We start from the raw sequence: 22,917 nt of genomic DNA, 5'->3' as shown, positions 1-22,917 counted from the left end.
CCTGGGCGAATGAATTCTTATGAACAGTGTTGAATCTTTTCCTTTTGCTATATTAATTTTATTGTATCCCCCCCTCCCCCCCCAAAAAAGGGGGGTGGGGTGGGGAGGGAAGTCCAGCTTTGTTTTTTTTATATGTTCTTGGTATTTATCGTTTAACAATGAAAAATTCAGAATATCATTTATAGGTAGTATTATAGAGCACATTGCAAACACTTCTCTAAACACAGGGAAAATGTACCCCTTAGGATAGTTTCCAGAGAGTTCCAATGGTTTGTGTATGGAATAGGCTTTAAAATTCCTTGAAAATCTGAGGCTGGTGGAGAGGATTTCCACTTTCCCACAAATTTAGTTTCTCCTAATTTATTATGAAAAGTGTTCTCTCTACAGAGGTTTTAGCTATATTAAGCATTACATTATCCTCCTTTAAAATGTCTTCAAATGAGAACTGTCTCCTTTAAACTTAAGGATTGATACCTGCTTCAGAAAACGACAGAATTTTCTCATACTGACCATGTAACAGTTTTGCACTGAGAAAGAACAAGCAGAGAGAGGCTGCCCTGCCAAAAGGTAAACCTTCGAGTTATGTTCATCGCTTTTTGTTTTTGTCCTGAGGTACATTCCCGGGTGTTGTAGTTCTGGAGGATTCATTTTCCCTTCTAGGATCTCCTCAGGCTCTACCTTCATCTCCACCAAACCCTCTCACTCTTGACAACTGGTTTGAGCCCACTGTTTGTGCTCGTCAGACACTGAATGACTCTGCCTTTTCACGTGGCTCCTTCCGTCAGGGCTTGGAGTGCTTGAGTGTGCTATTGTTAATAAGCTTGCACTACGTCTCTCTGGAACAATTCTTTCTTGTTTCCACGGCAACTTCTTAAGTAACTCTATCTAGTGAAGTAAGCTTTGTAGCAATTCAGTATTTGAAGTAATTTGATAGTCTTCATCGGGAGCTATACCACTCACTGGATGTTTCTGTTTGTTCTGAAGAGTCCAAATGAGCTATGGAGTGCTCAGTTGTTGCATCTGTTGCCATTTTCACCCTCACCCCATGCTCTGCACCCCTAAGGTGGAGGAATTAATGTAGGTTGTAGCTCAGAGAGAAGGCTATGGAATTATTTTATATTTAAAAAAGATCTGTATATTGTAATTGTTTAAAATGTGTAGACTTTTTTTTTGTGGAGAAAAAAAAAAAGCTCTCTTAAAAGATTTTATTGCAAAGTAAATGGTTAAAAAGGAGCTGCAGTTACTTGAAAGAGACAAATATACATTCATTATTTCCTGAGTATGTTGTTTTTATGGGAAAGCAAAGGAAGCAATGGCTGGGTGTCATTAAGGAGTAGCTAGTGGAAAGCGGTGAAATGAGCAATGAGACTTGTAAAGTGTCATGAAAACTGAAACACCAGGGTACAAAGTACCGCTTATCCTCACAGATATGGATACCATATGGCAACATAAAGGGAAATGGAGAGTAGGAGACAAGAATCCTATTATTCCTCACACTTTCATTTGCTTGCTATTTGCTTTTGGCAAATGACTTAAGAAGTTGTGCCTGAACCTTCTTCTGGCACAGTATTTACTGACAAGACACCTGTCTTCCCTGTCAGGCTCCTTGAAGTTTCTTTAGTGTCATTCCAGTTTTGGCAGTTATGATTATAATTTTATTGTTGTTTTTCTACTAGCTCTAGAATATTATTTTCCTGACTGTACCTACATTGAAATCTGTATTCATTTTCTGGTACTATAACTCTTTCTTCTTTTACACCATTTCTCTTACTTTAAGAAGAACAGTATGCTATGATTATGTTACTGCTGTCCTGAAATCTCTGCCTCTTCTTTTTTCCTTTTTATCTGCAAGTTACCATCTCTGAACAGCTTTCCACATCTCTCTTTTATGTATCTCTGGAGTCAAATGGACTGATTGAAAGTACTTAAATACCAGACGTTGAAAGGATTTGGGTTCTGGAAGACAGCTATGTGGTCCATGTGCCTTTGAAATGATAGAAAGGAGAGCCCTTATCAGCTCTATAGGGGCTGCTACAGCTGTGAAAAGACTTTTGTCGCCTCCTCAGCTGCTTCCATCTTCCCACTTTCTAAACTACACCCCTATCTACTGGCCAGAGTTTTCTTCACTTGTAACTGTTTTATATTAGCTTCATATTTGTATGAAATTAACAGATCTTTTTTAAAAATTCTTGAACTTAGTCTGCCAATATATTCAGTAGCTAGCTTCACTGTAACAGGATGCCAATTCTAGCATCTTTCACTTTTGTTGTTCTGAATTGTTTGCGAAGCTATACTTGAAAATTTCCTGCTCTGATGATGTCCCCCAAAGTTAATGGTTGGTTGTGAGACCAAAGCAAGTGTCTTGTGCAACATGCAAAAACTGAGGGAGCATGCTTACCCGCTCTCTTTCATTGTTCTTACATTGAAACTTTCAGCTGGTTTGCCTCACAGTGTTGCAGGGGACCATTAGTGTATTTAGTTTTGCTTTCACCTAAGGTGGTGGAAATGAGCAGCTGTTTTACAGCAAGATAACGTTATAGTAAGGGCAGGTCGTTCTGTCATAGCAATGGGTGCTATATCAAGAGAGAAGAAGAAAAGCTGCATAGCAAGGTTGTTTGGGAGGGCACAAAAATCATGCAGAATTTAACAGAAGATATTATAAAGAGAGCCCCAACGTGCAAGTGTTATGCTGTGTGTCTTGTAATTCTGCAGATTAATGCTTTGTGTGTTATATCAGGTTGTTGTGGGCATGTAGTGGTGAAATTACAGGTAATAAATTACTGCTCTTCCAGCAGAAGCTATATAACCTTCTACTAATTTTATCACCACAAAGAAATACAATTTAGTGGTTCACTTTGCCATGGAGTTTAGTGCAAATGTTTGAACCTTACTGTGGTCTAGGAAACCTGGCATTTTAAGAAGTATTTCATAGTTAACAGAGATCACCATTACACCACTATAATGATTTTTCAGTGCTTTGCTCAGTGGAACACTAGCCTATTCGTGGGAAAAAAATGACCAAAAGACAGCCTAAGTCCTGTTGTGTAAAGAGGTGCTCAATATGACACAGATTAAGGGGCAGAATCAACCCAATATATTCTCAATTTCAGAAACAGGAAAAAAAGCTGAAATACGAAGCTATTCCCACCAGAAATGCTGTAAATCTTACAACGTATATAAGCTTTCCTCTTTGACATACATCAAAGGCATAAAACTTGGGAGATTAAAATATGTTTTTAATCTTGGTTTGATGAGCAAAACTTTCACTGTAATATTTATTATGAGAGGCTCTACTTGTGTTGCCTCTTCCCTTTGTTCTGTTTATATATGACTTCCTTTCTCCAAAAAACTAGGAAGTATCGCTTTCACAAAGCAGAAGGATATTGTAATGGTTTGTTCATTTAAGCTGAATCGTAGGCCCACGTGGCAGACACAAACTTTTCTTTTATTGTCCTGGGTCCCAGAGGAAGAGCAATGCTTTCTGATGGCTTCCTATGAATGCCTTTCATTTGTGGAGGAGTTTCAGTGGCTTATGCTGACTGTACAAAGATCAAACAGGCAGGAAAATTGTGGTTTTGAGAAACTCAGCCAAGACGTTTGTTATTTTCTCAAAAGTTTTTCTTCTCTAACCCTGTTTTTTAAGGACAATATTAGGACAGTTAGCTGTAGTGGCTGATGGAAAGAAGCTCATTCTATCATTTTCTCTTAGAAATCTAAGTATTTTCTTAGTTATTAGAAAATTTGTAGGCATGTATAAAGCAAATACTAACCATAATTGCAGTCTGTCTGTATTGCATTTGGAATCAATGGTATCCAAAATTAAGCTTAAAAAAATGTTGTGGCTGCTTGGTCCTGCAATTTGATCTATATTGGGACACTGCGCCTGCAGAGTTTTGCTGAAGTCACCCAGGTTTTTTTGCCTGGGCACGAAGATCTGTCAAACAGATTTCATTATGTGATTTGACCTGTTGAAGTCTCTTTTATTTCAAGAACAATTTTGTTTTCTCCACAGCTTTTCATAGCATTCTTCATAAAGAATTTCCTTTTTGCTTAGCTGTTAGTAAACTGAAGTATTGGAAGAAGATGTGCAGACCACAACGTCTTTTAACCGCAGCGATGATGTGTTTTGCCAGAAATACACAATTTTCATTGTGTTGCTCATTTAAAGACTCATGTTTGTCATACAAATTCTGTTTCTGTTGACGGATTATTTTAGTGAAACTTAAACGGCTTAAGCTTCTAAAGTAAAACACATAGCATCTTTAGGGGTCAGACGTGGCTGAAACTTGAACAGCTGTACAACATGCATCCGAGATTGTTTTTAATTGTCTTCCCTTTCTCTTAACAGCAGTAATTCTTGTTTATATTGTCAAGAACCTTTCCACGGAGCACAAGCACACCATACTTTAAGGTCGCATGCTTAACCCCACTGCAGGGTTACAATGTAAATGGGCCCCCTTTGTTTTCATTAATGTGCGAGGGGTGGGAGCAAGGCAAGGCTGCTCACAAGGCTGAAATAACTTATTGAAAAAGTGTCCTAAAGAAAGCATATTTTGTCTCCATACCACAGTTGTTTAGCATTACTCTTGTGCATCCAACCGACAGCCAGTTTGGCAATGGATTTTTGTGTGTCATTTTGTTCTTTTGACCTGTGATACTTCTTTTTTTTCTTTTTTTTTTGTTTTTCTTTTTTCTTTTTAAACCATGCAAATGGATTCACCTCAAATAATGCAAAATGAAGAAGCTTTCCTCTCTCCTTTACTGATAACCTAAAAGTAGTAAACAAAGCTGGAACTTCTCTTTTCCACCCAAAACACTTTACATAGCAATCTACCAGTTGCTGTTTGTGTGTTGATGTAGAGGTTCAAAATTCAGGCTTTCTAAAAATATCAAATAGTACGCTCAGAACTTTAATTAATTTAAAAATTAATGAATTACAGTTTTTTTTTTTAGTTTCAGGAGTTTTAAATCATGCATTTCTACATGTAGTCATTGATAAATGAAGGAAAAATACTGCTGAAATCTCAAGAGATATTTTGGTTTTGAGTCTATAAATTGGCCCTAAGTCCCAAGATTTTGGGCAATTCCAAACCCAGTGCTGAATGTAATCTGTGGCTGGCAGCTGAAGTTGTTTTTGTAGGCAAAAAAAGTCATGCACTTAAGCAAGTGCTGCGCTGCATCAAAAATCGAGCCCTTTTTGGGGATATCCAGGTTGTTTGCCTTTTTTTTTTTTTTAATATTTGGTTATAATTTTGGACCATGAACATAATTTGGTTTGTGCCTGGGTTTGATGTATATAGATTTGTGCCAGCGCATGAAAAGAGTATATACACATGGCTGTGATTCATTCAGTGTGATGAATTTGATCCCAAAAGGTTGTATGCAAGTTTCTGTGCTTGTACTGAATTTACCAGCACTGGGTGAACAAGGGAAGGGAAAGTATTCTCTACAGAAGATGAAACAATAGTACATACACTGTTCTGAATACGGCAAACTGTAGCTTATTGAGAATAGTACTTTGGTTTTCAAACTGGTTCAACAAAAATAGGGAATTTATTGAGGTGAAAACTCTTTAGTGTGAGCTTAAATTCATAATACTCGGTTGCTGTATTTTAAAACCAAAATGTTGTGACAGCATGTTTTCACAAGTTATCATCAAAATACTATTTTTTTTCTCATAGTAACTGTTATGCTCTTAGGCTTTGGACAGAGAGATTTTGTCTTTGGTTTTAATTTTCTTACAATTAGTCTATAAACTCTCTGCTTTCTTTTTCGTAGGTATTACACATAGAGCAACTTACTATAGCTAGTGACCTGTTCAGTATTAGAATAACTGTTTTGACTGGTTATAGAATCTTGAACAGGATGATCTCTGCCAACCTTGAAAGATTATCTGACACTCAAGAACATAATGATAGTTTGATATTAGAGTAGCTCTCTGTGTTAATAAACATTTAAGAAATGCTTTTGTGAAACAGAGCAAATAGATACGTAGCATTTAAGATGGTAAATAAGTAGTAAAGCAAATGCCTGCCATCATACAGTCTTCTTGACAGTTATTGATGAATATGGAAAAATAATCTCACAGTGTTAAAAGGCAGTCCATATCCTAAATGAAAATGTATTAGCTTCCTTTTCCTAAATGCATATAGTTATCCCTAAAAATTGATTTGATATGTTTAAAAATATTGCATTAAAATATCTTAAATAAGTGTTTAAAAACAAGGAAGAAAAACCATACCACTACAAACTCCAGGATCCAGATGCTGAAGAGAGAAAAGTTTTTGTTTTTTTTTTGTTACATTACGTTTTCCTCTTTAAGAAGATACATATCCCACATTAGTAGTTTGGATGATTATTGTCATAGACTGTATCTCTTACGTGTAGACTCTGAACACTGTGAAGTGTAATTTGCCCTATAGTGTTGTGTTAGAGCAGGATGTAAAGTAGATAGTAACATTAAAAGGAGATTCAGAGCTCTAGTATAGTTCGTTGTGTTGTATCTTTAAGGGTAGAAGTTTTTCTATGAGAGAACATGGGTCAAACCCTCCTCCACAAATGCCTGTTTTTCATTTCTGCAGCAACCCAGGAGATGCAAAAGCTTTTTTGGGTAAATGGAGAACATCATCACTGTGGCATGTACTCAGTGTCTATCTGTTAAAGGATGCTTCACCAGTTTGTGTTAATACATCGTTGACATTGCTTTAACTTTTACCAATGGACTAAGTGATCCTTCTCGAAGAGTGCAGAGGTGATTAGTCAGCCACCTTTGACCTCTCTCTGAAGTTGGACTTTGCAGCTGAACTTGAGAACCCATATCTTATTTCACACGCCTATAGAAGGAAACGTTAGTGACTGGTAAGCCAGGAGCTGTAAGTGTCATGGTATAATGTAACAGAATGCATTGTTGTGTCCCAGAGTAACAGTGTTTTCTGCTGTTTTGTCATAGTTTGTGAGCACATCATTCAAATGTCATATTTGTTAAACTGCTAGAATCTTCAGCACATTACTTTTGTTTCAGAGAGTGATTAACATGCATGTATTCACAGTGATCTGTTGATCATGCTGTTTGTTTTCTGTTAGGCAAGTGAATCACATGATGAAAGTTTCTTTTCCCTGATTGAATGTTGTGTCATTAGTGAAACTGTTCTATGTAATGATTTTTGATATAGTGAAGTTTTCAAATAGTTGGCCTTTTAAGCTTAAAATTCTTTCTCAAGTATTCATCTAAAATACTGAATGTTCATGGAAAATGCATATGACAAACTGTCAACATTTAGAACTCAATTAGATTCCAATTAAAAATATTTCTGGAAGTTTTTGTTTGTTGTTTTTTTTTTTAATGCACAGTGACAGGAAGTCCAGAGCTACCTCCATGATCTTTCTTTATGTTTACTTTTTAACTGTTGGGTTAATTAGTTGGTTATCTTCTTTTTAAAGATGAAAAATGAACCTTTGATTTTCTTTCTACTGAGGAGACAAACTAATTACTGAGAGTTTTATTGCTCCTTTCCTAAGTGTGGAAAAGCAAAAATCCTTCCCGAAAATCAAAATAAAGTGAAAACAAGCATATGGGATATCAGGGAATATTAATGGAAGAAAAGTGGTACTTTGATAGCATGGACTATTAACACATTGTTATTTGTCATGCCTATATGGCCATAACGTTAGGGATCTCTGATGACAGGAAAGCATGGGCAGAATCCAAATCTAAATCCAGGAAGCGGAGCATGTAGCATAGTCTCTTACTGGAAGACAACTCCATCAAAATAGAATAATCATTAACTGGCTGTATTTTGCATTAATAGATGGAGGTAGGCAACAAAGTGTCTTGAAAGAATGAGAACCTCTGTGGAAAGTGTCCTGCCCTCAGAAGGGGTGGAGGTCTGCCTGAAGGTACCATGAATTCGTGCTCTGTCTCCCTGATGGCATCCTGCAATTGAGCAGGGTGTGACAAAACCCATAAGTGCAGGTGTACAGTCTGTGTTGTACACTGGTCTGTGTCTATTTGTATAAAGCATATGTGGTCATGCCCGTATAAGATAGGCAGAGTTTACTTTGGTTTTAATTTTCTTTAATTTAGGAAAAGGGTGTTGGGTTTTGTTATTCTGTGAAAAAAAATGTAGGTTTCTTTTGAGTCTGCAGGTTGGTAAGTTGATATATTAATTTGTTGACATGTATGTAGGTTGACATATTAGTGAAGCATTGCCTTATTTAGCACTGTAGAGGTAGCTGGACTGCTGAATTAATTTTGTAATTATCTTTTGCCTTTAAGATGCATGTTGCCTAAATATATACATATATATACACATACATTCCCCTTTATCACTCATAATGGAAAATCAGTATTCATATACAGGTGGCATATATACATCAGAGGATTATGTAGCTTTGTGCTCTAATAAATTGAGATGATGTGCAAAACTTTGTTCCTAAACATGCTTTGAATGAAATAGAATTAAAAATATGTAGTTGCCTGCCTTCCCAGGAGGAATCTATATTTACTGTAAGTACTATACCTAAATATATAAAAGTCCCCCATTTTTTAAATTTGCTAGTATATTGTATTTGTTTATACATTTTACACTGCACATCCTCAATGGCAGGTCATCACCATTTGCATAGGCTGTATATGACACGCCTAGCACATGTTTTTACATAAAAAATATAGTTATGTATTATAAAGTGGAGGAAGACAAGGCACTGATACCAGATTGCCTTGTTTTGAGTTGAGAAACAAGGATCATAGCTTGCAAAAAGGTATGTTTCCAAATGCTGCTGCCATGATCAGCATCTAGCAGTGAGTGGTAGCATCCTCCATTCTGCTTGATAATGTCGTATTCCCCATACATTACATACATATAGTATATCAGGTTCTGTTTTGGTTTTATTTCCTATGCTCTTCCCAGGAGCGTTCTCTAAATTCTTTTTGTGTCCCTTTCACCATGCCAGCTAATGTTACTACTGCCCTTACACGATCCTGAATATTAAATCTTAGCAATGGTGGTCATGGTATCATTAGAGGTAATGAAGCTGTTACTTGAACCAAATGTGACAAGAATTCACTTTTGAAACAACATGGTGAGAGTCCCATTCTCACAGGGGTGTCCACAGACCCGGTGCATTTATTTAGTGCTGTGAGGGTGATAAAGGGATTATCGAAACCCTTATGTCATTTGAAGATATGATTCAACTGTATGTGGTTATCTTGCATATGTACTAAATTGCTATTCTGTTGTGGCATGTGCCTTGGACAAAGCATGCCCACAGGCACTTCTGGACATGTGGCTTGCTATTTCATTTGATTGTGGCTTGCTGCTTCTTCATTCTGCAGTGTTTAACCCATTCTGTAACGTGGCATTCTGTGGTTTAAATTATTTCAGTGAGACTAATGATGTTGGGAATATGTCCCAAATTTTTGCACAAGCATATTTCCACTAGACATTCTTCTAGAAAGTGTTGTGGCTAAGGCAGTAAGTGGCTACAAGGCAAAAGGGAGTGGCTTCAGGGATGGGAGGAAAATACTGGGGTTCTAGGCTTTTCCGTACTAAATACAAATACTAAGATGTGCTGTTCAAGGAAATCAGTAATATGACAGGTAATTAAATAGTAAAAGATAGTTGCAAATAAAGATGTAGTAATGAGTTAAGAATCTACACTGTTTTCCATGTTTCTTCACAGTTTGGGGGTGTGTAAACATAATTTTTCCTGTGACCAGAAATATTAATTTTAGTGATTCCGCTTTGTATTTTGAGTGCTGCAAGGACTGGGTGTCTAGTTTGGAGATTTTGGTCCAAGTTTGCATCTGTAAATATTTTAATAGGAGTTTGTATGCAGATTATTGTATTAGGGCTTCAGTATTACCTGGATGAGTTAAAGGAAAGCCTTGTTTGCACGTAGAATTATTTCGTTAGAATGAATAAAATTATATGAGTATTTAATTTAAACTAGAGTTCATTTCAGTGTTTATGAGATGGTATGACCTCCTTCTGGCTTTGAAGCCCATCATTTTTTCCTCTCGTCCCTGCCCTTCCCCCACCACACTCCCCGATTATTCATAGGAGCTGATGATATGCTAAGAAAACTAGGTGATATTCTAAGAAAGTTCCAAGGTACAGTTTGAGTTCTTTTAAGCATGTAAGGTCATTTGTTATGCAATTCTTCATTGCGTATTAGAACTGCACCTAACTGTAGATGCAGAAAATTCTGGCTGCTGGTTAAGGGAATGCGTGCAGGTTTTGCTTGGCGTGACTCAATGTTGCAAAATGTAAGCTGTCCGGAGTGCACATTAGTGAAGTGAGTCTTGTATTGCGTCTTAGCTCAACTGATTCCAACAATAGTAAATAATCACTGAAGCATGCACTGCTGTGCAGTCCTTCAGAACTTAAGTGTTGGGCGTAACTACTGTTTGCATGTGACCAAAATGGGAAAAGGGAGGTGTATACAAAGGAGTGAATTATAACAAAGAACACTTTCTGCTTCAATTCTTGTTCAGAAAACATATGTTCAGCCATGCAGGCAACAGTTGGGGTAAAGACACACTGTAGGTTTCGAAACAAAAGGCGTGTTCTTTTCTTGCATTCACAATGTTTTCAAACATATTCACTTGTTAGGGACTAGGCTGTCAGCTGTATCTTCTTGCAAGCGTGATTTCTTTTTCCTGACTTCTTTCAAAAGCTTTTTCCCCACGATGTTTTACACTTCATATAATCCACTATGCATGGTAGGTCTGCTACAGTCTTTGTGCTATTGACGATTCAGAGGTGGAGGGGCCATGCTCTGGGAGAATGTGGCTAAAGGGTAACCTTTCACTCACCCTTATATCTGAAGATGCTAAGCCAGTCTTATTCCAAATATCTTGAGTGGTTTGGTTGCTCTTTCTGGATAAGATGGGTTATGCTTCACCTTTAGAACACTGGCAAACCAGTTAGTGCAGCACAAGTATTTTGGAAATGTTAATCTATTTTTTTTGTCCTTTTAACCAAGTATTGAAAATATTTGAGACCTATCACAACTGCATTGAATCATCCAGAAAACAGATTATTTTCTTTTTCTCCCTGGAAATTTTGGCATGCCAGAGTAGCCAAAACCTACTTGATCGTTATTTGCTTGGATTCCTTTTTCCTAATTATATGGCTGAAGACTCTAATATAAATACACTTATACAGGCATAAATGTAGTGGTTATTTCCAAAGTAAGCTCTGTCTAGTTTGTTTTATGACCTTTAAACTCACACAGCTAGAAAATGTACTTAGTTAGCTCCACAGGTATAGTTAGGTGATACAACTTTCTAGCATAGACAAGACCTAAAGCTGCTTTGGAAAATTCTAAGTGATCTACTCCCTGTAGGTTTTTCTAGGTCGAACTTCTCATCTATCAAGTCAGGTATTCATCTTTTGTTGTCAGCAGTGAATACCTCAAAGAGAGGCAGGGCTCTCTACATTTTAATGAATGTAGACTTGTCTGCAGAGCTTAAGCATATGTCTAACTTTGAGCATTCTGCTCTAATTGGGTTATGTACATGCTTAGTTTAGATGTGCGCCATTGAATATAATGGCAAGGAGAATATATCATCTTTGTGTCAATGATTTCACACCGGAAACTTTTACCCTACAAAAATACAAAAATTATGTGTCATTTATAAAACTCTCTATTCCTTTATATTTTACTTAAAGATAGCCATAAATATTTGTCTCAGACAAACTGTTTTAATGTTGGAAGAAGTCTGTCAATAACCAGAATGGTTGTGGAGTTTTAAGCTGGGTTGTGGATTATTTGTGTATTCTGCTGGAGTATTAAATAGTGTTAGCTGCATTCAGTAGCCTGGGAAATCAGCCGTGATGAATGTCCAATGACTAGGATTTCCCACGTAAGGCCCTTCAGACCAGGAGGATCATTTAGACAACTAGAAAATCCGCAGACAAGAGAACTCCATGTAAATATTTTCTAATGGAAGGTGGCAGCAAATACATCCTTGCCAACATATGTCAAGGCTGCCAGAAGATCTGTACAGATGGGGATTAACTTTTTAGCACTGTCATCCTAAGAGCCTTGACAGGGAAACATTATTTTAATGTTTTTCTTTGACTGCTTATGACTGAAAAGATGTTAATGGTAGATAAAACTGATACAAAGCAGTTAAGAATACTGACATATATTCCAAGTCTGCACCTCTTACTTTATGGTGAGCTCTATGTCAGACATGCTTGAGAATACCACAGCTTTAAAATAAATTGACCTTCCTTCTCAAATGAAATTTGATGATTTGTCTCCAGTCTGATAAAAGAAAGCACATACTAGTATATTGCTTCTTTTCAGGATTTTTTTGTTTTGCTTTATAGGCTCTTTAAAAGTAAATTATGTTTTAGATGTTGCAGTGACTTCTCTGACTTTCAGGAAGAAAACAGTTAATAATAATTTCTTTCCTTTCAGATCCCATGAGCCTATGTTCATTGTACAGTTTACATATAAAACCTAGGAAGAGTAGAATGTACTGAACCTTAAACAAATCTATTAGGATCACTATGGCAAGAAACTGGGAAAATGGCAGGAAAAATGAACAATGATTTTTGTAAACCCTCCAAAGGTCAGAAAAAGGCTTTCAGTAACTATGCAGAGGCTAGAAATCAAATCCCATTTCCTATCATAAGAAACCAGTTGTTTTAGCAGCAGTGGTTAATGTACTGTATGTGAAAGATTTAAGACTAGTTGGAAAGCTTTGCTTCTGTTTTATTAGGCTGCTATTGAAAAGCCAACAGCATAACTTCAACTAGGTGCTTTGAGATTTCTTAATGGGCTGTCAAGGGCAAGACACCAGGTCTGTGCTATACTAGCTCTTTCCTGTACATTAAAACAACAGGGGCCAAATGATCATATACAGAAGTATGAATTACTTGATGCTTTCTCTGTTCCATATGGTCAGCCATGTCTTTGGCAATTAATCATGTACAGAATCAGTTGAGTGCTCTCTGAAGCACTGAAGTCAACATATAGTTGTACCTGTGCCAGTGGGGGCAGTGGGGGTTGTGAACGTAAAATAGCAGGATGAAGAGCTGCTGGCGCCGGAGCCAGAGCAGCTGGCTTCTATAAACAACACTTTTTTCCTCTTTTCCTTTTTTTTTTTTTTTAAACTTTCTTTGACAAACATGAGCCATTTTTCAATATCATCCGAAACATGAGGGTTGCTGAGTGAAACTGTGATATCTGGCATAGTGGATTAATAAACAAAAAGCAGAGAATTGGGTTTAATGTGCCCAAATTACTGGGTGATAACTTAAACCATGCTGGCTGCTTCCATCATATCAATGAAAATGTGTGCATTTGCTCATATTTTAAGTGAAAATTTTGAAAGTAAAGAAGAAATGAGCAGTGGTTTGTAAGCAATTACTAGCTTTTTTTATTGCACAAGTTATGACATGTTAAATTAATATGGCTTAATAGATTGCAGGTTCTTTTTTTTTCTGTCTAAAAGACACAGTGTTCTAGTTCTGCAGAATTCCATCAAGATACTTTTTGCACTAAAAGTAAAATAAACCAACAAAAATAACAAGACGCTGAATGACATTTAAAATTTTAGCCCTGCTTACTGATTTTACACTTTATATTTTTCCTTTCTGTATTAGTTATTGATTATTCAGAGATGACTGCTGCATTAAAGTAGAAGTGGTTAGTAGAGATTCAGAAGCTTATCCTATTTAAACTGGTGGTGAGTAGATTAAATCTTAACTCACAGTGAGAAATCTGATTTGTTGACCCAATAAAGTGGGACCAAGAGACAAACTGTCCCAAGTGCCACTTTAGTTCAGACTGAAGGCTAATTTGTCTGACAGAATACAAGGCTTCATGTCTCCAGCTATACAGTGTTTCTAACCTTAAGTCTGGCTCCTTGAGAGTCTGTATTGAAGGAAGGAAAATCTAGTTTTTAAAGACTAAAAATTTACCAGTGTGGGTTTTGGGGCGTTCAGAGGTTGATTTTTGTTTCTTTTTTTTGTTTTGTTTTGTTTTGTTTTGCTTGTTTGAAACATGTTGTGGTATTCACCCAGAATACATGCAGTTAAGCAGGATAGTGACCTATAGATGTTGAAACATAGTTTCTTCTGCTGTATATGTAGGAAAAAAACAAAATATGATTGTAATCTTTTTACAATATGTAGGTTTGTTTTGTTAAGACTCATAAAATGGATCTTGAGTGTGTATCCTGGGTGCATGGTAAGACTTGGTTATAATTGAGTTTCTACTTAGTTTTGTGTCACTTGATGTATTTGGTCAGTGGGAATGACAGGAATATAGTACTGGTCTCTTAAAATCTTATCTTAGTACCTTTCTTTCTTACAAAAGGGAAGATGCTCTCGTGGCTGTTGCCTGGTACATCAGTAAAGCACTAGATTTAATTCTGCCCCTGGACTGGGACAAAGATGAAGGTTATAATTTCCTAAATACTATTTTCTAAACAGAAGGCTGGATTGGCTGGATTGGCTGCTGTCTGTATTTGTATATATTTGTGTGGGTGTGTGTATATATGTATATACGTGTATACAGCTTTGGGCTTTTTTGAGAGGTGGGTTGTGTGTTTGTTTTTAAGACTACACCACTTGGGCCTTAGAAGAAAATGCCATTAATACATTAACAGGTATGTAAGGAGAATTGGGGAAGATTTGCTGAAAATATTAACAGTACTACACTGAAGAGGCTTGCTGGCCATTGAGGCAAGAAGTTGCTTCCCTAAAGTGATAAGCAGTTTGCATAATCTCATTGCTTAAGTTGTCCAGGATATGTTTTTGCCAGCTCAGGAAGCAGAATAAAGAAAGTTTCAGCAATTTGTAAACATTACACCCTCAAGAATCTCTGTGAACACAAGGATGAGATAAGACAGGCTGTAGAGCTAGTTACTCTGTTTATTTGTTCTACTGTCCTGCAGTCCCAAGTGTGCTCAAAAACACTGGGTCGGTGTTGAGTCCGGTTCAGAATCTGAAAGCCTCACTCAGTGCTGGGCAAAGGGGGCCTCTGCAGACAATTATCTGTCATTAGAAAACATTAAAAGAATTGAGACACAAGACCAGATTTTCTTTGATGGGATGTGCAACTATAGTGATGTTCAAAAGAGGTCATTCCTGCCCTTTAGAGCAGGGGTGGTATTGGCTGGGTTTCTGATGGATTTTTATCAGTGTTGATGTGAGGAAATGGCTTTCCCAGCTGATAACATCTTTGACCGCGTTTCTTGAACCCTTGACCTTTATCAGCCAAGGTATATATTGAATCCTCTTGTTAAAAATAAATCCCAAAACAAGTTACGTGGAAAATAAAACTTTGGAAGAAACATTTTTTATAATATTATTTTACCCCAAATTCTGCTTTATTTGTTACAATTTAGGATTTTTATTGAGATGAGAAGAATAGCAATTTATTAAGAAATCCCTCTATAAAAGCTACATATTGAGCCGTGCATTCACGTTCTGGGTAACCTTACTGCCCTCAGCACTCTTAGAAAACAAATCAGTTAAATTGCTCTGTGTTGTTGTTGTATGTTGCTTAATAGTACATCACAACATAGGAGAAAGCAGTTAACAGAAGGTTGGAGCAATATAATTGTTCTCTCAGTAAAAAATAATTTATGCTCAATTTCCGGAATTATGATGTTTTTGTAGATGGAGGGGGCTTGAGGTAGTAGAACTCTGTACCAAAGTTGCAATTTGACCAAGCCGTCAGAATTCATACAAAAGTATTATGTGACTGTGAACACTTGGAGAAGTGGTCACCCATCTTCTCTGATTGATAATACTCTAATCACATCATGATTTCATCAGATTTTAACTGAAAACTCTTTAGGAACTATCAGTTCTCCATGCTCTGCACTCTGGGAATCACTTATTTAGGCAATCTTGATGTTTGTGGCCTGCAAGTAACTACTTTCAGCTTTGTGAGGCAGAGCATCATTGAACTTAGCTCTTTTCAGCCGACTTGGAGAAAAGCTGACTTATACACCATCAGCAGTGGATTTCCCTATCCCATCCAAGGATTCTGAGAGGGAAATCTTGGTGTGCTGTAACCTAGCGATATGGCTACAGTCTGTTCATCTTATAATAGAGAGATAAACTTTACTTATAGTGCTGTGTCAAGTATTGCACATGTTAAATATAAAAGTTAAGGCCCTAATAGGTATATTTATTCTGAACAACAAGGAGTATTCATTTGCATCAATGAAATAAAGTACATCTCTTCATCTCATATAAGCATGTTCTTATTTGCTGAAGTACTGTATCAAATCCTGCTTTAAACTGTGCAGCTGCTAGAATTGAGTGCTGGAAGTGAGGGTGGAATCAGGATTGTTGAAGTTGGCGGATATTAGAGCTTGTGGAAAAGATGATGTAGGTCAGCACAAGGGAAATCCATGTCAGAGAATCCTTATCTGAAAATGCTCTCTGGCTTTTTGTTTGCTTTGTAATGTCAAAGCAGGGTCAAGAATGTGATCCGTAAAGACAGAGTTTTGAACATTTTGGGGTTTTTACAAGAAAATGTTCTTTTTGATGTGTAAGTCTCATTTGACAGGGTAATGCATTTTGGTAGGCCAACTGATAGAGCTGGGAATCGGAGAAGAAGACGCTTCTTTGCTCTTTATCATCTGATGCTGGTGTAATAATATTATTTTCTGTTTCTATAACCCCTGTCATGCTTGTCTCTTGGAACCATCATGACAGGGGCAATGTTACCACTACTTTACATAGTTTAAGAAGCTGCATAATCTGCATAATATTGTTTCTTATGGGGAAAAAAAACAGCCAGTCAGGCCAAGGATAGATCTTCCTGTTTTCACAGACTGAAGATAATAACAATCCTTTATCTGACAGAATTCTCAGAAAAATCTTAGTGGGTGTATGTTTGGGCAGGAAAGAATATGATGTGGGTGTGGTGTTGAGGAGAAGGCAGTATGCCATGTCTTTGTTATATTGTTCTCACAGGAGGCCATGCTGGGAGCAGGAATTGCAGCTTTTGGTGGTGTCTGAGTTGTGTTTTCAAACTCACTTCTACAACTGCTCAGGTTATAAACATTATTTTTGTTGCCTCCTTTTCTGTGGAGAAAAAAAAAAAAAGATACATGCAAGCATTCTGTCCATTCAGTCATCCTTCCCAAAAGCGTTTAGACACTTTCATATGTTTGCAGAACATGAGACTGAAGGTGAGAATAGCAGCAATAATTGACCATCAGTGGCTGGTTAAGGTGAGAATGGCAAATACAGTATCTTCACTGAAGGAAAACACTGCAGCATTGACAGTAGATCTCTGTTATGGTTGGACTGCTGCACATCAAGTCAGCACATGTGTACTGGTTGACATATGTGTTAATAATCAGCATGTGCCATTCTTTCCTGAGCTGGCAGACACGGGGAAGCGTAGGGGAAGAACTGGTGAGTGAATTGCTAGTTAAAGGCAAAGATAGAGTGAGGGAGTTGGAGTTAGTTTTCTGGGTGGATGAAAGATGACAAGATCTGCAGTTTCGTTACATCATTAACTGTTAACACAACATTTGGGAGGCCAGGCAGAGTTTCCATTATCCTACTCCACAGATGACTTATCCATTCCATGTGTGTATATATGCATTTTAGCAATTTATAATTTATTCTATAAATGAACTAACAGGTTAAGACTTACTACTTGTTTACTTAAAATGTTTAGTGATAAAGAGAACATGAGGAAATCATCAGAAATTCCTCTCAGAAGACACACTACAGACAGATATTTTCTTCTTTAGAAGGATCAAATGGGAGGGGGCAAGTCCTCAAATGAATATTGAGGGAAACATTTCTTGATATAATTCGATACAAGAAAGTGTTTAGAAAAGAAAACAATTATCTCAAGAAAATGAGTGATAAAATGCACAATGTCTTGTTGTGTTACTTAAGGCAATGAGATTTTAAGGTTTACCTTATGTGCCATGTATATTGATTAAATACCAAATATATGGTGGCCATTTCTAACCATCATTTACTGTATTGATCTGTCAGCAGTGGAACGGTAATTAAAAAAGCTATTGATTTACTGTCCTAATTTTCTTATGGGCTTTTTATTAATTTTACACATTGTTTCCTATTTCTAGGTTATAATTTTTATGTGTTTTTTTCCCTTTAAGACAAGCCTGGTCCTCTCTGAATTTCGAAAAGAAGAACGAATTGAGGAACAAAGGAATAAAACAATCAGGTGTTTCTTGCTAATTCTTACAGAGCGACAAAGGCTGCGTAAGGAGTGGACAGCAAGGTGAGAAATCTTTGAAAAATGGTAAGATAATTAAAATTGAAAACAAGTATATGAAACCCACTGTTATAAATCCCCTTTATAAGAGTGGGGGCAAGTTGATGTTTAAAAGAAAAATGTAAATTTTTACTGGTCAAATAATATTTTTACTTGAATGGAATAGTCAATTTTTTTGCTTCTGATTTCAGAGTTGCTTGATGGGGTAGAATGTTCCCTTACTGCGCTTATAGAGTGCAGTCTACTGATAATAGCTTGATACTGATATTGGAGGATTGATACCACCCTAAACATTTCCTCACATTGCTTACAACATGAGCAGCACTCTTTCCTGGCATGCCATGCTAATAGCTACCCTTCTTACCTGCTTTCTTCGCAATCGTCGCATTTTCTGGTCCTGTCCAACCAGTGTTTAGTGGGTTGTTTTGGGCAAGACTGGCATAAATTTCTAGACTTTGTGTCATGTAACTGTTTTATTATACTGGAGTTCTTAAATTGAACTCATTGCCATGGTAAATCAGATGGTATTGTTAACAATTTGAAAAAGTTGTTGAAGTTTTTATTTGAAAAGGTTTGTTACTAAAATGTAGTCAGATTAATGCATTTCAGAAACTACAGATATGTCATACTTGTAATTCATTCGGAAGTACATGAATTCAAAAAGGAGAATTTCCACCATGTGCTACTTTGTGTCCTTGTTTTAGCTGCTAAATGAGTTGATGTCACCTTTTTTCACACCTGTTTCTAAAAGCTATATATTTATAATCATTAAATAATATTTTATTTTTTCTTATTTGTGATACATAAAATTTGTAACAGTCTGAAATATTTCTACCAAATTTACAATTTTCCTTTAAAATGAGATGTCCTGTGCTTACAATTCAACACAGTTTTTCATCAATAGTATCTTTAATAGGTTATGTTAATCAAAATTAGCAGTTCATTGGCATGATATTTTTTCACCTGCACTAAAGATTCCAGTTAAGGGAGTTCTGTGTTTTGTTAGTGTATAATACTGGAAAGATCCTGAAAGTTCTGCAAGATTGAGTTTGAAAAGTGAATTGTCGATATGGGATCTGACAGTTGAGTGGCTTTGCTGTTCCCACTAATTACAGTGAGTGGACTTGAAACAGTTGAGAAGCTTTAGATAAAAATTAAACATTATTACGTAGTAGCAATTATTATACAAATTACAGGCTGTGTTTTGTAAGTTTCCATTCTTGTGAGTATTGAATCTTTCTTTGCATACTAATCCATTAAGATCTCAGAATACAAAAGAGTTTAGTAAGGAGGGTCTACAATATTGTTGGTATTATCATGTGGCTTTTGTTTGTTCCTTTTTGAGGAATTTAAGAGGTTTTTGTGGGGTATTTTTGCCTTCTATCACCATGCCTACTAAATAATGCAAATGGTTCAGCTACACTGGAAACAGAAAACCATGTAAGGCTTTTCTGTGGGCCACATACATCTCTGTTGTGAACGTGAATAGAAAGCTTCCTAGAGATAAGAAAAGGCTGAACAATCCTAATGAGTGGAATATCCTTTTAGTGTTTGTTTAGTTTAACAATAATTCCCAATATACAAAGTCATCAGGAATTGTGGCAATCTGGACTCATTTAAAAGCAATGAGTATTATGGTACTTCTGGCCTCTGCTTGCTCTTCACAATGTAATCAGAGGCTGGTGTTGTAGACATAGTCTAGTCTTTGACAGAGAAATGCTGAAGTTCTTGTGTTGGGGGTGGGGAGAGGCACAAGCAGATGAAGTGCAGGCCTTTTTAAAACTAAACACCTGAAATAAAATTTCAGAACATTCTGCCTTGAAAGTTCTGAAAGAAAGTGTCCTTTGAGTATTAAATATCCATAATCCTTTTCTTTCCATTTGATGTTTCCCATTCCAGTGACCTATCTGAGAATCTCATCCATATGATGTGCATAAACAGACTGTTACCATACACCTCACTTTACCTCATCAAAGCTTCAGCTAGATGTCTGGAATGAAGCACTGACTGTGGCAGCCATCGGGCATACAGTGGTGAAAGTTATAAAACGTCCGCTGTGGTACTAGCAGGGCTGCCCATGGTTTAGAGATCAGCCTATTGTGTACTTTGGAATTACATGAGAAAAATGTGCTTGGACAGGAAATAATTAGCACTTGTCAAAGGGCAGGCAATAGGTTACAGTATTTTACTTTCAATGGGCTATCAGGGGATCAGCTAGATTAGATAATAGATTTTTTTTCATCAGGAAGTTAAATACAGATGACTCTAATTACTTTACATTGTGCATTAGAGAGCACATTATGAACAGTACAACTTCAAGAAATTCAGGTCAATGAAGGGAGGGCAGCTGCCAAAACTTTACTGGGCTCTTGGTCTTTGCAGAGTTACGTAAGCATTCTGTTCCTCCATGGGTTTTATTTGCTTCATTGACACCTTACATAAAAAAAAAACAAAAAAAAAAAAAACAAAACGTGCTGGGAACTGTTACAAAATGAATGATTAAACTTTTAGAAAGATACCCTTTCTCAGAGAAAGGCATATGACCTGTTTCGGTATGTGTCTACTGGGATATAGTATGTCCTTGCATTATTTGCTTTAAGCCTTATCACTGTCTATGCATATTAATAAACTGAAATTACTCTTTCAGTTTTTATTCCAGCTTTGTAGCCCAAAACACATGATAGTGCACTTAGTGTTATGGCTCAAAATTTCATATGCTTTTGACTAAAAGGTGTCATCAGTATTTTAAGTACCTGAGCAGATCTTGTATGGGTTCAAGTTGTTCTGTTGTTGAGTGGTAGTGATCCAAAATACTGCTCAGGTAGGACTCAGTGAATGTCTTCTAAGTGTTAACAGAAATGGTCCAGAGTCTCTGAAGCCCCAGATTTGTTTATACTGCACGATAGTGCCTGATGGACAGGTTATTATAGCTGTTAAAGAGCTGCTCTAGCCCTTTGAACTGACCCCTTATTGACCTCTGCTTATAGAAGGTCACTGTGCAGCTTATAAAGTAAGGGGAACCTTAGATTCTACTGTAACAAATAGAGGATAAAGGGAACAGCTGTGAATTTTGGATGAACCATGCAAGCCTGTATAGTCTTTTTAGGGTCACTGTATGATAATGAAAATTGTTACCAAATTATATGGAAATTTAACAGCAATAGTGGGAAAGAGAGGGTGGAGTCTGATGCATTGGATTTGATAAATGAAGTGTGAAGTTACCCATCTGGCTCTAGACAGCCCCCTTTTCTCTACAAAAGGAAAACATTTAAAAATAACCATGGTACATCTAGAATCAATGACCCATACAGAGAGCTGGAATAGATCAAGATTTAATGGTGGCTGTGGAAGAAATTATCATTTGAAAAGTGAAACAAAGGATGAAAAAGTACAGTTCAATATCTGCACCTGATTAATTTTCCAAAAAAGCCTTAATATTTTTATCCCATTGATGATACTATTGACATTTTTTATTTTACTTTTTAACTGGAACCAGAAAAAATGTTGTATCAGAAAGGAAGAGTTTGACCAAAGAGTGCCTGAATTTCAAGAGGGAATGTTGCACTTTTCCTATTCAGTAAATGCCCAGGAGAACTGAACTGTTGTTCAATTTCTCCTTATAGAACTTGTATCATGTTATAGTTGTATTCTATTTAATATTTGCACTTAATTGCTAATAGTTTCTTGAAATGCTTTTCATATAAATACATTTGCTACCAAACTAATTTGTCCTCAATAAATCAACAATAGATTAACATAAAAAGATAATGTTTAACTGCATTGAAATGGTTAACTGCAAGGAAAAAAAGGTTATTCAAATTATTATTAAAATAAGTCTCTTTTCATGCATAAATCTTATTCTTCCAAAATGGCTTTATTATGATGCAGACTCTGATGTCCATTTCACTATTTCCCTGAATGGAATTGAACCATATCTCGTAGAGGAAATTAGGACAGGTAATGGAAAATGTGAAGTGTTGGGGATAGAATCATAGAATCATAGAATAGTTACGGTTGGAAAGGATCTTAAGATCATCAAGTTCCAGCCCCCCTGCAGTGGGCAGGGACACCTCACACTAAACGATGTCAACCAAGGCTCTGTCCAACCTGGCCTTGAAAAGATAGGCATAATAAATAGGAAAGTTTGATAGGAAAGATAAAATTATTTATGATTGTTGTATTTTCATAGTTGTGGTACTTAAGTTTTCTCCAAGTCACCATGTAATGACAAATTGACATCGTGAAAAGAGAATAAGCATTCAATAAATAATTTGGACCAAAGTAAACACAAAACTCATCTGGTTCACGAGATAAACAGCAGAAAAGTATTAATTGATTATATCTTTTAACAATCAATAGCATAAGACCTTGCTTCATTGAAAGAACACAATGAAAAAAATATTTTTTGTGAGGTCATCCACAACCCATAACTTTTTGTTAATCAAGTCACTGTGTATTTTTGGAATTGTTATATTTTTCCACTTTTGCACACTTCAGGAATAAACCTCTTACTCATGAGAAATCATATAAGTTTCAGGTTTTACATCAAACTTGAGGTATAATTCCTTAGCATTCTTTGCCTTTGTCAAACCCCTTCTTAGATCTCACAATTATGAGAGGGCAATGTAAAGGTGTGTATTTTTTCTAGCTACACTGAATGTTTGTCTTACTACT

The 22,917-nt window shown here is 36.5% G+C and overlaps 1 protein-coding gene across 5 annotated transcripts in view; it reads left to right on the top strand.

The window, feature by feature from the left end:
* Positions 1 to 22,917, top strand: part of FTO (FTO alpha-ketoglutarate dependent dioxygenase) — a 244,781-nt gene that overhangs the window by 94,136 nt on the left and 127,728 nt on the right. For 3 of the 5 annotated variants that reach the window (XM_061365078.1, XM_061365079.1, XM_061365075.1), the window contains one exon: positions 18,125 to 18,249. The exons of 1 other annotated variant lie outside the window; for it this stretch is intronic. In XM_061365078.1, the coding sequence (XP_061221062.1) occupies positions 18,125 to 18,249 (125 nt within the window). Of the gene's footprint in view, positions 1 to 18,124; positions 18,250 to 20,142; positions 20,692 to 22,917 lie in introns of those variants that run through there. One more of the 5 variants, XM_061365076.1, reaches the window with a different exon arrangement.

Source organism: Neopsephotus bourkii, unplaced genomic scaffold, assembly GCF_033783945.1.
Source record: "Neopsephotus bourkii isolate Nb327-2 ecotype Australia unplaced genomic scaffold, CSIRO-AGI_Nbou_v1 NB_1272, whole genome shotgun sequence".
Classification (NCBI taxonomy): Eukaryota; Metazoa; Chordata; class Aves; order Psittaciformes; family Psittacidae; genus Neopsephotus; species Neopsephotus bourkii.
The sequence above is the reverse complement of the archived record's forward strand: the minus strand, read 5'-3'. Positions and strand labels throughout refer to the sequence as shown.